Source organism: Erpetoichthys calabaricus, chromosome 14 (genome assembly GCF_900747795.2).
Source record: "Erpetoichthys calabaricus chromosome 14, fErpCal1.3, whole genome shotgun sequence".
Classification (NCBI taxonomy): Eukaryota; Metazoa; Chordata; class Cladistia; order Polypteriformes; family Polypteridae; genus Erpetoichthys; species Erpetoichthys calabaricus.
The window spans coordinates 3,432,300-3,444,950 of record NC_041407.2 but is presented as its reverse complement, the minus strand read 5'-3'; the positions used below and the strand labels follow the sequence as shown (position 1 = coordinate 3,444,950).

Here is a 12,651-nt window from a genome sequence, read left to right as displayed (position 1 = left end):
AACATAAAAAGAAGGTATTCATAGCTTAAATAATAGAAATGCAAATTAGCTTAAATTGCTCAGTCTGTCAAAAACAAATGACTGTTCTTTGCAGCACAGTATAATTTTAACTTTAATGTTATAATTATTACTGTATGTATGCTCATGTAATCTAAAATAAGGTGTATTTTCAATGAGGAAGAAGAAGTAGACAGAAGTAAGGAAAGCTAAACCCCAAGTAGGGGATTAGCTCACCAGAGGGTACAAACAGGCACAGTCTAATTGAAGAGTCCCTATTTCAAATGGACAGCACTCTGTAACTCCAAACTGCAATCACTGTCACCTCCATCACCAGTGATTTCAAAGTTATAATCAATTGTGTTGAATAGTATCCTATGTTAAAAATTAAACATAAGGAAATGTTTCATTAAACAACAAGCCAATAGTAAGAATCTCAACGGGCTGAATAAAAAGAACAAAAAAAAAAATCACGGCTTATATAATGGGTTTATTTGTAACCTCTGATGAAGTCTGAAAAATCAGAAGGCTAAAAAGATTCCTCCTTTGTTTCCTTATTATCTTTTCCATTAGGATAGTTTGTACTTTTTGAGATTGGCAGCTTCCCAAGATTCTGACTATGGTAAGCAGGCCTTGAAAATGGATAAACCGAAGTAAATTTTTTAAGACAACACCCAGCTTAACCCTTTAATCAAGTGAGCATAGTAAATGTTGAGTTTTATGCTTTGGGACACTGCTCATTCAAAAGTCAGCACTACAGCCCCATTAAAAGCTGGCATCACTTAAGTAAAACAGGGAATGCAACATACCTGGAAGATGTTTGACAAGTCCCTCAAGTTAAAGATGTAATGGAATTTGATTGCAGTGGGCAAAAATATAGAGGCCACCTTCTGGTGAAAAGCGAGTGCCAAATTAATGAGCTGGGAGCAAGTCTTCTGCAAAGCCACGGGGAAACTGCCAGTTTTCAGGTGCTGGGTGAGGATGGTGCAGTAGATAGTGGCCAGGGCATCCATACCAGGAAATGAAAGGGCAAATACACAGAAGTGGCGCTGCATGAAGATAAAGAAATTGAGAAAAAAAAGTGTCTTTAGGAAATAAATAATATTCAGTTCAGTTTATTTCTGTATAGTGCTCTTCACTGAACACAGACACCAAACACTATGAGAAGTTCTTAAGCAAATAAGATTACAAACTTTACTAATTACTTAACAAGTACATAGACACAAAGTAGCTTAAATTGATTAATAACATTTGATAGAATGCACTCCATATATCCATCCATCTGATGTAAAACTTTTTGTAATCCACTTCAGGCTTGTCTATTCTGGCAGTAAAATATGAAAAGCAGAAAACTAATCTGTATGAGGCACCAGCTCATGGGAGGCCACATTTGCACACACAGCCATATTTACTCTCATCGGGGCAAATTCAGAAAACCAAGGTATGGGCACAGGAAGATATGCAAACTCCAAGCAGAGAAACTTAAGACAGTGATGTGAACCCCTGACTCTGACTCAGGAAGTTGGAGGCAGCAGTGTTAAACATGGTGCTACTTTAACACAGAGTTAATGATTGACCTTTGTTAAATGTATTAATGAAATTCGTTTTTTTTATTTATATCAAAAATTGATTTGACGGAGAATAAGGCTTTGTTTTTTTTTTTTTTAAACATACAACAATTCGCGACAAATGACACTGGGTAAACATGTATATACACACCTCAGGCCAGTTTAGCATTGACAATTCACTAAACCTGCATGTCTTTGGACTATGGGAGGAACAACATTCAAATTCAACACAGGGAGCACCTGGCATGTGAACCCTGGGCTCTTGTTGCGAGGCAGCATCATTACCACTGTGCCACCATGCCACTGTGGGCCATTTCACATTCTGCAAATTACTTCAATGTATTTTTTCAGATCCTGATCTTTGCGGACTTTGAACGTCACTTATTTATTTTATTACTCTGCGTATTCCAACACAGGTTCAGAAACAACTCTACAGTAAATCAGGAAACAATTCTGGCCCAGTTCAGGTAACACCCACTCTCCTAGACAGACCAACGTGCAGAGTTAATTTAGATACACTGAGATTAAACTAACTTGCATGTTTTGGGGAATGTAACGAAACAGGTGTTAACTCAAAACTCCGCATGGAACTATTTATAATGAAAAAATACATTTTGTAAGAACAATATTCTTATGGATTCCAAATAAACTTCGAAATATCTTCCAAAAAAGCACAGAAAACTACCAGGGTTTTGCAGTTTCCTCTTTGGAATTGATCATTTAATTTAACCATGTCAAATTTCAGCTTTTTAACTTGCAGGGAAGCTCAATTATGACCATAAGACAATGGGAATAAGGAATGTTTATATGTGGATATTTTAAATGCCCTTCAATAGCTTGATTAATATTGCAGACTGACTTGGGATGTTACAGTGCTGAAGAGACTAGCACTACTGCCACATACCTCCAGGGACTGGAGTGCGATTCTCAATCACACTTACCTGTGCAGGTCCTGGTCCTTTTCGTGCCTACATGAGTTTTCTCCCCGTTCCTTGGACTATTCAAAACATTAAATGGCATCTCTAAAATGGCCCAGTAAAAGTGAACTTGCATGTGTATGAGTGTGCCCTGCAACAGACTGTGGTTCCATTCCTGGCTGGTCCCTGCTTTGTTCCCAAATTTCTTGAAACAGGTTATATATTACAGTAGCCCTTTTCAGAAAAGGAACAAAGACAAAAATGGTCTAATGTAGGGAAGATTAACCGAGACTCCACTGCTCCTGGTCCCTGTCTCCATAGCTATTAACTAGATATTACACAGGAACAGCAGCAAATGTGGATGCACGATGGATGATGTAAACAAGGAAAACATTTCATTTGAAACTGACAGCAAAAAGACGAGTCATTTTGGGCAATGGATCTTTTCCTTGAACCTCCTTTTTCATTAAAGAAACAATAAATAATCTAATACACATGCATTACAAGTGGCCCCGACACTAACCACTTATTTCCTTTGGTGCTCAACTGCTTTTATCATCTCTACAGCAGATATAACGGAAAGTCCAAAGGGAGGTTTAAGACAGCCTCTGTGAAGATGGAAATCATTTAAAAAATAAAATGATTTCTATTCAGCATGCCTCAGAATATGAAACTTGCTCACTCACTCACACAAATAAAGGTAAGGGCTGACTAGGAAGGCTAAAGTAGGCAAGTACTTTTTTTTTTTTTTTTTTTTTAATTTAACCTGTAAGGTAAAAATACATTTATATCACAAAGTTTGAAGGGAAATCATCAGTGTAAGAAACTGAATAATAAATATTTAAAAATACATTGATTTTTTTCCCCCAAATCCATACCCTACAGGTTGAATGAAAATTGAGATCACTATCTCCCAATTGCTGTCCTTTTTTGTATCCTTGGCCATGAAAGGACATATAAATTAAGTCTGGACACCAGGTGCCTTATTTGGAGCTGAAATTACCTTTTGATGAGTTGCACAGCTCACTCAGTGGGTATCCACTACAGTAATGACATGCTCTAAGCACAACTCCATCCTCTACACACACCACCCCATTTTCATCCTTTATGTTTCTAGGCCAGACAGCCTGTCTGCTCTGCACCCAGAAGCTGTTGTAAATCATCAGAATGCATTCTGAAGATAACAAAATACCTGAAGTCTTGGATTGATGGTAAAGCTGCCAGATGTAGGATTCATGCATGCGACATACTGCACATTGTGAATCTCCTTCAGCGACAGCTTGGCTCTGTCATACCTGTGTGAGCACAATGGGGATGAGTTTACAAACCAAGTCAAACATTTGTTATATAAATAGCTATTGTCTTTCAAAATGTTATGCATTTTGGTATTGCACTGTAATGGCACATAGTTTTTTTATTATTTTTTTATCCTGAACACAAACAGTTTAAGCTAAGAGTGGCAGCTATTTATCAGTAAGTACATATGACAATAACAAAACTATAAACCTATAAATTCTGAAAGAATGAATTAAAACCCAAAATGTTTTATTAAGTTAACTTTTTCTGTTAGTACTGTATTGATATAACTGATAAAAGTACTGCATTTCATGTATTTATATGCACACAAATAAATGGGAGGCATCCTCAGTCCCAGGAAAGAACCTTCTAGTAGATACCTAGATCTCACAATAAATGAGCCGAGGACTGAACTCGTGTCTCTGGAGCTGTGAGAGAGTAGCATTTACCACCCTTGTTTATGAAATTCTTTTATTGCTATATGCTTCTTGAAGTATGTCAAAAATTTGGTAAAGACTACACTGAACTATACACACAGTAATTGTGGATATCATGAAGCAACATTTTAGTATCGTCAGTGAACCCAAATTTTACAAGTGTTCTTCCTGACTATGCATGCATTGTATCCTCTCTGGAATCTGTCGGAAAACACAGGAGGTCCTCCTAAAGAATGTTGTGCATTTAATTTGTAACTAAAACTGCTGTTCAGTAAATGATTCTACATGTGTGTACTAACACTTACTGTACATAGTTCTAGTTGCTTTCCAAATTTTTATACTACAGATGATTTTATCTTATATATACATTGCACATTAAATACTGTATGGGAGTGTGCACACGAACACTCTGCATCTTTATATAATAATAATTCTTTGCATTTATATAGCGCTTTTCTCACTACTCAAAGCGCTCAGCAATTGCAGGTTAAGGGCCTTGCTGAAGGGCCCAACAGAGCAGAGTCTCCTTTGGCATTTACGGGATTTGAACCGGCAACCTTCCGATTGTCAGTGCAGATCCCTAGCCTCAGAGCCACCACTCATTCAAAATATATACAAAACATTCACTGTAAATCAGCTATGAGATGGTATTCTGTACACAGTTGAATTATGTCCTGAGCCAAGTGGTGTTGGGATGCCCCCTAAACCACAACCCTCTACCAGATCTAGGGGTATAACAACATAAATGACTGAATGATTATCCTTCTACACTTTTAATCTGCTTAGTGCATAAACAGGTTACAGAGGAAACAGGGCCTTTTCATACATGATCAGGCACAAGGCAGGAATCCAGCCACAATGAGCTTTAATTCCATAGTCAGGCACAAGCGTATAGGAGTCACCTTCAACGGCCTTTAAAGGTAAGAAATTCAATCCCAAGCCCTGGGGTCTGGGGGGTGAGGGTTTGGGGTTGTGGTGTTCTTTGTCCATAGTTTAGAAACTCAACAAAAAGAAAAGCTCTGACTTCACTTCTGCTCTCTCTCTCCTACAAACCCCACCTCTTCTGAGGCCCTAGTATAGAAGACCCAAGTCAATCAGAAGAAGGTGTTCAGATGGAGCCTGAAAAAAACTGTTCAGGAGTCTCTCTCTCTCTCTCTTTTTTTTTTATTTAAATGTGCACCAGCTTTCTGGAACTTTTGAACCCTTTGTGCCTGTTATTTTGTTATTATTTCCTCACATTATACAGGGCTTTCAGCTCACTCCCCAACATTTTGGTGTATATTATATATGCACACATGGGAGTCAGCTAAAGGTTTAAAAGATTGTAATTCCACACTGGACCAGGGGGTGGTAGTGTGTAATAAGCCTTTCTCGGCTTCTCCTGCAGACCACCAGAAGGAAATCCTACCTGGATCTGTCAACATCACTTATGGTTCCAACCCCAGTGACATCACTTCTTCCAAAAGACTATTAAAAAAAACGCCATTTTGTTGCAATTAAGACAGTTCTGTTTTGGACTAACATCTGTTTTTTTGTGCTTCAATTTGCCAGAATCTTAAAGTATTTGGGGTGGCTACCCCAAATCTTTTTCCGTATTCTTCTGTTTTATTAACTAATACACACACATTAGCATTCAAGAGTTTGCAATCACCCAGATTTTGTAATGTTTTTGACAGTAAAAATAAAAGGTTTTAAATGACCAAAAAAAAAAAAAAAACCAGACACTGGGCAGTGAATTTCTGGATGATTGCAAACTTTTGCCCATTGACCTTTTTAATTTTCCAGTTTTCTTTGCAACTCTTGCCTCTAAAACCAGAGTCATTTCTTCATTGTTGCATTTGACACCAAATTTGTTGTTGTGTATTAATTAAGGATGCAGCCAACTGAGGACATGTTTCTCAAACTACATGCTCTGAAGTGTTTATCCTTTTGTACAGTTGTGTATCTGGGCCTTTTCCTTTTTAATCCTGGTTAGATCCAGTTTGCCGTCGTCTCTCAAGACAGTAACAAACACCTTTGAAATGAAATCTTCAGTTTGCAAACTGTCACATGGAACAATAAAATAATGACAGGTTTCTTGAGAAAGCAGTTTTACTTTGGCCATTTTTGAACCCAGGAATTCTGTTCTGCAGAGCAATTAAATTGTTACTAACTGGGTTTCAAGGTAACAGAATAACAGCTTTCAGCTGAGCTAACACAATTATAAAGGTTTCTCTAATAACCAGCTAGTATTTCAACATGATTAAGGAGTTCTGCATTAGGACAGGGGATGTGAATAACAAACTATAAATCAATCATTTCAAACAGTTTCACAAGTACTTGACATTAGTAACGTCTTGGCTATATTTTTAACTTAATTCAATGGTACTTTGATAATCTGATGATTACTTATGATTAATAATTACTAATAATATTTTTTTTCATACAAGAATAAACTGTTTCTTTACTCACAACTGTAAATCTACTGTTGCCCACCCTGTGTGTGCACATGTGACAATGCATGCATGCTGTATAACCCTTATGATTTTCAGTGAATATTTAGGTGTTAGAGGAAATCATCTGAATAGAAAGTGTATGGCCATTTGGATTTTGCTGTTGAGCTCTGCACTAACATATGTGCACAAATAGCACCTGTCAAGGTGAGGTGCTGGGCCTAGGGGATGGATACAGTTAATCCAAAACCAACGAGAAGCAGATATTCTAGGATATGCGTACTTATAAATGCCATCTTATTGCATCTCCAATTGCACGGCATGAAAGCTGAGATTAATTTCAGATGACTAAAGGAATAAAGATTTATTGAACTCTCACTCCTGAAATCTGAATCCCAAGAAATTATTCTAGGCCCAACAGAGTGTCCATATGTACAGAGAATGACTGCCTCACAATGACAACAGATGGGAAGCTTTCATCCCAATTAGTACCTCTAGGCTATGATGATCTTTCACAGTGTGCTCCACAGGCAAGGTTTTTTTTACTCATTTAAAGTGTAATCTTCCAAATTAAAACGTGTGCTACATTATTTGAAGGATGAGGATAGTAGATTGTTCTCATTTGGTAAATATATGTGTTCTGAGCTGTATGATTTAATGTTCCAGACCATTATGAGCAGAAATAATGGTTTAAAATTCATTGTTAAAACTTCAGTTTCTAATAGCTCTACTGCTCTTTTTTCTCCCAGATCACCTCTTTTGGGCAATTCCATGTAAGTAGCTTAATTCAAATGTCAGCCAGCAATAGGCCAGGTGTCATTCAGTCTCCAGGACTCAAGATAATTTCCCAAGTGGCCAAGCCTTCTCTAAATGGTACACTTACCTTTATTAAGCTTCCACAAGAAGCTGATTAATAACAAAGAGCCAGGAGTACTTTATGTTTAAATTGGTAACGTACTGAGATTTACTGAATTAATTGACTTTACAATGCAAAGAAGTAAGATCCTAAGTAACAAAAACAGGTGAAGAGAATTGTTAATGGGAGATACACGTTCACTTAGGATATGCATATAGTGTAACAGTTTATCATATGTTCAGGAATAAAGACTAATACTCACAGACATATCATTACTATCTACCGTGTAATGTTTTATATAAATCTACACACAGAGATGCCCAGCTGGCATATTTGCCAGGAGTAACAGCACAAAATCTTCTAGCTGGAAGACGGCAACAGGAATTCCCTTCTTCTGAAAATACTAACCAGACAGAAAATAAACAGGCCTAACAGAGGTCTGCCTAGAGGCCAGAGTACCCTCTACCAAAGCACAAATGGATGGCAGCGAAGATCGCTTGACCACCCATTCCTTTAAGTCAGAGAGCTGTTCCCAGCTTTGGGTTCAAATAGCTTTATCAAGTGAATGGAATTTTAGACTCTTCCAGACTTCCTTTTTGGAATCATTAGGATGTTTTTCAAGAACTCTTCAACACTAAAGGGCTTCTAGGTCCCAAAATATTTGGACTTGGAAACAGGTTTACTGAAACATATGAAATTTCTCACACAAAAGCCTGAACACCCTGAAGTCACCAGCCCCTTTTCATCGAGTTTATTACTGTATAACACACTTTGGCTGTACCTGAAAATGAAGTAACATTGTACAAATCCAACATGACAAACTGTCAGAAGGAAATTTAAAAATGCACAAGAAATGTTTCATGTTATAAATGAATGGTAGAACAAGTGCATGCATCCCAAAGAAAATATTTTAAGGGAGATTAAAAAGTTACCCCAAAAATCAACAAAAATTTTAATCATTCAACTCATTATTTTGCAACTATTTGGAGGGAAAGTAGTTTCCTTGAATCATAATTGAAAATGGCTAGTAAAACTCTTACTCATGTCAACAAAAAGTATAATAATGCAGGAGAGATATGAGCAGACCTTGTTGCTGTCAACAGCAACACACCATAAATATAAAAAATGCATGTAGCATATACTAGATTGTCAATGAAGATGTATGTCATAGTAAAAAGACGTAGTGATGAAGAACTGCTCCTGCCCTTCAATTTAAAGCTGTTAATCTCAGTCAGCCTTGCAAATCAGGTTATAGCTAGAACCCTCTCAAGTAAGGTTCCATTTAAAAAAATGCAAATAAAAAATTAAATATGTAGACAGCCATTTAATAATGATAAGCATACCAATGATTGTAGTCCATATGTTGCCTGATGAGTGTGTGTGGCTGGACAGTCCCATAGGCGTCTACTTCTGGCATGTTCATGTCATCAATGAAATAGATGAGCTTTTTAGTTCCTGGTGGTCCATAGTTCCTGCCAGCTTTCTTTTCTAAAGGCTTTTCAAGAACAGCTTAAAAACAACAGCAGAGAAGAGAAAAGGCAAGTCACAACTCTCAGAATGTATAAGATGTTAAACTTCTGAAGTTAAAATGAGGCCTGTCAAAAATCAGACAATTGGAAATCAAAAGCACAAGATTGTAACATACTTTAAGGCTTCCAATGAAGCAATCATCATCCCATATTCGGTGTAGAAAACTTCCCTAATGAATCCCACAACATTTCTATTCGGAACTTAAGCCCCCAATAATTTGGTGAATGTGCAAAGTAACACCAGTGGACATTATTCTTGAAGCTGTCTTAGGGGCTCAATAAAGCCATTAGGCAGAGACCTTGGTAGAAATGAGATGCTTCTCCCAGGGCTTTCTTTACAGGCCCTAAAAGAGGCGGCAAAAGTGCCTGACTGATAGGAGGTGCATATGCTGCAGTGTTATACGTCCTTTAAGACATGGAGAAAAGGAGCTATTAGGAAGATTTGGTTGCTCAGGTGTGAATGAAATCTCAAGTATGCAGGGTGAAGGAACTCTACCCTGGCATCCCGAATGTAAAAATATGCCTGCATTTCACTTTGAGAATTAGCTGAAACTGACCTCTGTACTCGCATTGACTGAGTGAACTTGGAGATGAGTTGGAACAAGTATTCAACTGATGGGCGGAAATGAAAGGCAAAGGGAGAGGCAATGTTTGTCTGTGTACTTATAGGAGACTGTAGTAGGGACCCCCCCCTCCAAATAGACAGGGCTTCAAGACCAGGCAACACAGTTTTGTTTTCCTTTTGGCTTATTTGGTACTTCTTTAGTTAATCCCTTTCCTTATATCTCATACTTCAGCAATAAAAGCGGCATATATCTATTTTGGACTTATATTTCTGGTCATTTTATTTTCATATTTTTCTACATTATTTTTATCTTTTGGATGTATAGGAGAACTTTGATTATTGATTTATTTTTTACATTCTGGAGTAATGATTTATTTTCATGTATATCTCAGTTTTTTCACTATGCGATTGTGAATGCAGTGTTTATTCCATGAATATATAGGATTGTTTATTCCTTTAAACATTCTACTGTGACTTATACATCCTGCTTATTGTATATTGTTCTTTCCTAACAGGTAGCCATTATAAGTGGGCTTATATCAGTTGTGCTGGTTTATTTTGGATAGCTACTTCCCCTTCATTCATTTTGGGTTCAGGGAAAGCTCAAGAGAACTCCTTAACTTCCCAATAAGGTGAGTCACAGTGAGTAGTGAGGATTTAACTAACAGCTGTGCTGCCATAAACATCAAGCCACACAGAAAAAAGCAAAGCATACACTTCAAATAAAAGATCATACACTTTTCTGTCTGAAAAACTGTAGCCTTAACAGACTGAAACTCAGTTTTATTGTGCCCTCTTCTCACTACTTATATCCTACACTTGCCAAGCCACTATGTCTCTTTCTGGTGGCTAGCTTTCTATAGCAAAAAGTCCATCAGGTATAGTATTAGCCATTGGAGATGGTGCTAAATGATAACATGACTCTTTTCATTTAAACTGACGGTTTTACTGGTGAGGTACTGATGATTATATTTTTACACCGACAGCTTTTCAGCTCTGTTTCTACAAGCAACTACTTCCTTCCTGCTGGGAACCAAAACCCAACCAGCAGTGAAGCACAGCTTTACAGCTTCACCTAATTAGCTTTCAGCAAGTCCTGCAAAACAAACATATCTCATCTTACCTTGCAACATTGCAGAAGTGGTATAGTAGTTGAAAGGGACATTTTTGACCATATATTCATCTTGATCAAGGGATCCCAGCTTGTCACCCACTAGCACAGACTTTCCAGTCCCAGCATTACCTACAAGCATAATGGGCCTTCGCTTTTCCAACAGTCTATCCATAAAGTACTTAACACGGATAGTTTCATTAGTGTGGACGAGACATGCCTGCAAAGAGCATGCAAGTGGAATAAGGAGGTTAATTAAAAGGTGAAGAAAAATAACTTTAAAACCAAATTAGACAATCAAAAAATGAAACTCTTGAATTTGAGCATGTAAATAGCACCTGGCAAAGAAGTCTAAGATGTACAGCCTACAGGAAATAAACAGTTATCAAAAATATGAGCACTGAACTACATATTTAAGGATAGTCCAATTAATAAAACAAAGTCAGAGTTCAGGAGCTGCCTTGGTGCTGTAGAAACTGTATGGATCCATTATTTTGTGCATTGATTCTTTTTCTTTTAGTATTAAAAGTAATGTAGCCACCTAACTAGACACTTGATATTATTACTTTGCTTCCTACGCTGGTGAAAAGGGCACTAAATAAACTTCAAACATACTAATTAAGACCTAAAACAAAATGGTTATCATATAGTATTACATGAAAAAAGAAAGATTGCAGGTTTTCATGGTGGTCTGATCTCCACTTGAAAATGAGCAAACAATGCAGGGATCTCAATGACTTCTTAATTTTTAAACAGAAATGCGGTAGTAAATTGCTATAAAAGGTATCTGAATACAGTGCCACTAGGTTTTGGCTTGTTAATCCTCATGTTAAGACTCCGATTGTTTCCTGCATGGATGGTCCCGTTTTAGGAAAAAAAGAAAGGTCTTGAAAAAGAAGAGGCCATTTAGCCCAATGAAGCTTGTGGATTCCCATGCATCTAAAAATCTGGCTAATACCTACATCACCACTTAAAAAAAGTCTCAGAAAAAAAATCCAAAATTCATTTAAAAAAAGTTCAAATGATATAAAAACACCAGCAGCAGCAATGTTTTTACAGATTTTTAATCAGTAAGTTATCTATATAAAATAATAATGTTCACTTTCAAATACTATGTATTTACAGTTCTCTTTCACACACGAAAAAAAAAAAAAACTCAGTCCCACACTCATATTTATAGGGCCTGAATATCCTAAAATATACAGCTTTGGGATATACTGTAGGAGAAATTGAGAGTTCTTAGAAAAAAAATAAAGACATGTAGCCTATAGGAGACATGCCCTGGAACTATAATACAAGACTGTACGGCTAAGTGATATACCAACCTGCAATTCCCTTCCAGTTTAAAAAAAAAAATGCCATAAAATATTATAGAAGAGTTAAAATTCTGAAAAACTGTATAACAAGCATAGATGCAGCTTCGTTAGCGTTTTTCCAATTTGTGTGCAGAGCGTTGTGCCTATTAATGCATAGTGCTCCACTGTTACTTTGACAGTACTTGGGTGGGGGTCGGAGGTAAACAATCTGAGAGAATAATAAAAAAAAAAATTCTGACTAGGTATTCACCCTGCTTTGACAACTAACCATGTTTTCTTTAAATTTCTTGAATAAAAGCAATTGTACAGTAACTTTCTCCTTTAACCCCTTAACCGCCCTCTGCCGGATATATCCGGCACCGTTGTTTTATTGCTAACGCCATACTGCCGGAATTATCCGGCACATTTGCCTGTGTTTATATGAATGCCTGGCAAGTAGTATAACTGACGGTTTGGCGTGGGTATTATTACTACGTTGTATTTCGACAAGTCTGTGGTTGTTTTGGCCGGTCATGTGACGTGATTCGCATGTAACAGCTGTGAATATGGCGAAACGTAAACTGACTTCAAGTGAGGCTTTGCAGGCGATTTTGGACAGTTCTGAAGAAGATTTTAGTGACAGTGATG

The 12,651-nt window shown here is 37.2% G+C and overlaps 1 protein-coding gene across 1 annotated transcript in view; it reads right to left on the bottom strand.

Moving 5' to 3' along the window:
- The window catches only part of dnah9 (dynein, axonemal, heavy chain 9), a 257,756-nt gene that overhangs the window by 155,026 nt on the left and 90,079 nt on the right, over positions 1-12,651 (bottom strand). Inside the window, 4 exon segments of the mRNA XM_051936263.1 lie at positions 807-1,046; positions 3,675-3,777; positions 8,847-9,012; positions 10,721-10,928. Coding sequence (XP_051792223.1) covers positions 807-1,046; positions 3,675-3,777; positions 8,847-9,012; positions 10,721-10,928 — 717 coding nt within the window.